Source organism: Pyxicephalus adspersus, chromosome 1 (genome assembly GCF_032062135.1).
Source record: "Pyxicephalus adspersus chromosome 1, UCB_Pads_2.0, whole genome shotgun sequence".
NCBI classification, from domain to species: domain Eukaryota; kingdom Metazoa; phylum Chordata; class Amphibia; order Anura; family Pyxicephalidae; genus Pyxicephalus; species Pyxicephalus adspersus.
In genome coordinates, this window is record NC_092858.1 from 66,398,462 (window position 1) to 66,400,618 (window position 2,157).

At 39.3% G+C, this 2,157-nt stretch overlaps 1 protein-coding gene across 2 annotated transcripts in view; it reads right to left on the minus strand.

The window, feature by feature from the left end:
* LOC140331527 (short stature homeobox protein) overlaps window positions 1–1,766 on the minus strand; it is a 33,092-nt gene extending 31,326 nt beyond the window's left edge. For both annotated transcript variants that reach the window (XM_072412611.1, XM_072412602.1), the window contains exon 1: window positions 1,351–1,766. In XM_072412611.1, coding sequence (XP_072268712.1) covers window positions 1,351–1,618 — 268 coding nt within the window. In that variant the 5' untranslated portion in view covers window positions 1,619–1,766. The remainder of the gene's footprint in view (window positions 1–1,350) is intronic.
* Between the last annotated feature and the right edge of the window lie 391 nt (window positions 1,767–2,157).

A 2,157-nucleotide genomic window follows, 5' to 3' on the forward strand; every position in this document is an offset into this window, starting at 1 on the left:
TTATAATCCTTTTGTTCTTGCGCTCCACTTACACTTTTATTACATTTGCAGTCGGGTTGAAGAGGTATACATGTAAGTGTTAGCAGCCACACTAGTGATTTTTAATTATTATTTGGGGATCCCATGTATTTTAAAGTCTATATTGCCAACATGCTGACATGGTATTAAAAATGACATTTTAAAGGATCTGCAATTTAGTAGGCTGTAATTATAAATTTTGAAACAGAATATTTATTTGTGTCGTGTGCTTGTTACTGGCAAGAAAATAAACACTTGTTTGATCAAAGTAAAGTCTGCATGTGATGTAAGAAAATGATCATTTACAAAAGCATAATACAGACAGCATTGGAATGATTGGCTAAAGAAGTTCAGAATGTTCACACCATACACTATAAATATTAATTTTATTTATTCAGTCATGGGCATAAATGAACAGAAACTTGCTTTGCACATGAATGAACAAATAAATGAATATTCAAACAATTTCTTGTCTCTTCTTAGTAAATCAGCCTTAATGCCTAGCACTATATAGGTATATTAATGTTTGTGTCTCACAGATGGTATTCCCTCAGCTTGGAGTGTTCATAATAAAACAGAAAACTCACTCATGTCTTCTTTATCCTGCTCTCTCACTTGTCTTGTATTTAATTTAGTTTCACCTTGAGTCACACCAGATGAAAACGTTTTGGGCTTTTCTCTCTCCCCCCTGGTTGAGCCACATGTTTTGCAGGCTGTTTGCAATATGTCTTTTTTTCTCTCCAATAGAATAGTCATGATATTAGTTTGAAAGAAAGGACACCTGTTTGCCCGGGTCAGAAAGTATTTAACCAATGTGGCCCCTGTGTCCGGCCACTTGATGGCTTTGATTGAGAGATAGGGGAACAACGTCACCGTTTGATGTGCACAATCAATGTGGCTGGGCCCTATGGGAAAGACTTCCTAGCAATCACATAACAACTTCTGCAAACTTATCACAAATACAATACATTCTATTTCCTACAAATTACCAGAGGTGTAACAAAAGAATAGCAGCTTGGGTTTCCTAAATAATTCCCACACATTGAATATGTAATAAAAAACAGACAATAGGCTAGGCAACATGCAGATGTTCTTTAAAATTCTTATGGAATTGATGAGCAGGCAGGAATAAATAAGCCATGTATATAAGTGATAGAGAAGGACAAGCATGCAGTTAGAAGCAGTACAGAGAATTCCCCTTACTGTGTATATGGCTAGATGGAAGTTTCGCTGACCTCTCCCTCTTGCAGCACTGATCCAGTACAAGCAGGCAGGCAAGCAGTAGAGCTTTTAAATTATTATTATTATTATTATTATTATTCCTATACTTACCTTCAGAGATCCTGCTGGTGTTGTAGTCTTTGAGCTTGTCCTTGTCAATGTCTGTGTGCTCTTTGTAGAGATGGAGCGGGCAATGGTTGCTGTTCTCTGTAATGTCCTGGAGGTTGCTGTCAGAGTTTCCCAGCTCCCTGGCCCGAGCCAAGCCTGTCTCCAAAACTTCCCTGTAGGTGATGGTCTCCTTCTTGCTGCTGCCACTGCCGCTGCCCTCCTTGCTTTTTTGGTCAAACGATTTAGATACAAAAGCTGTAAGTTCTTCCATGGCTGCCCTGTGATCTTGTAGCACCTACCCACAGAGATCCACTCGCTTTTCAGTAGGAGATCTACACGTCCCCTGGAAGCTTTTTATTGTTTCTCCCCCCTTTTTTTTTTCTTTTCTTCACGACGAGGATGAACTGCATAGGGTTAGATCACTCCTGCTGTTATTTATGCCTTTCAATTTGAGATCACACTATTTATACATGGATAGTTCAGCCCAACCCCCCCAGCTCTCCCTGTCTCCAGCAATTACTGACTTCTCCACAGTTGCAGGCGGATTCCTAGCAGCTATCCCCCACCTCAGTCCAGCAATTGGCTTTCTTCTTATTTCATCACTGCTTGGCATCAGTGCACCTTGACTTTCTTACACAAAGCAGCAACACACAACCAAATATATTCCAATAAAAAAGGCAAATATGGAGACAGGGCAATGCAAGTAGCAGTAAATGTAAACTGCACTAAACAAATATATACACCAAGTGCAAGAAAAAAAGACTATTTTTCATTGTCAAGAAGGACTGTAAGTAAAAGAAATCAGAGCTC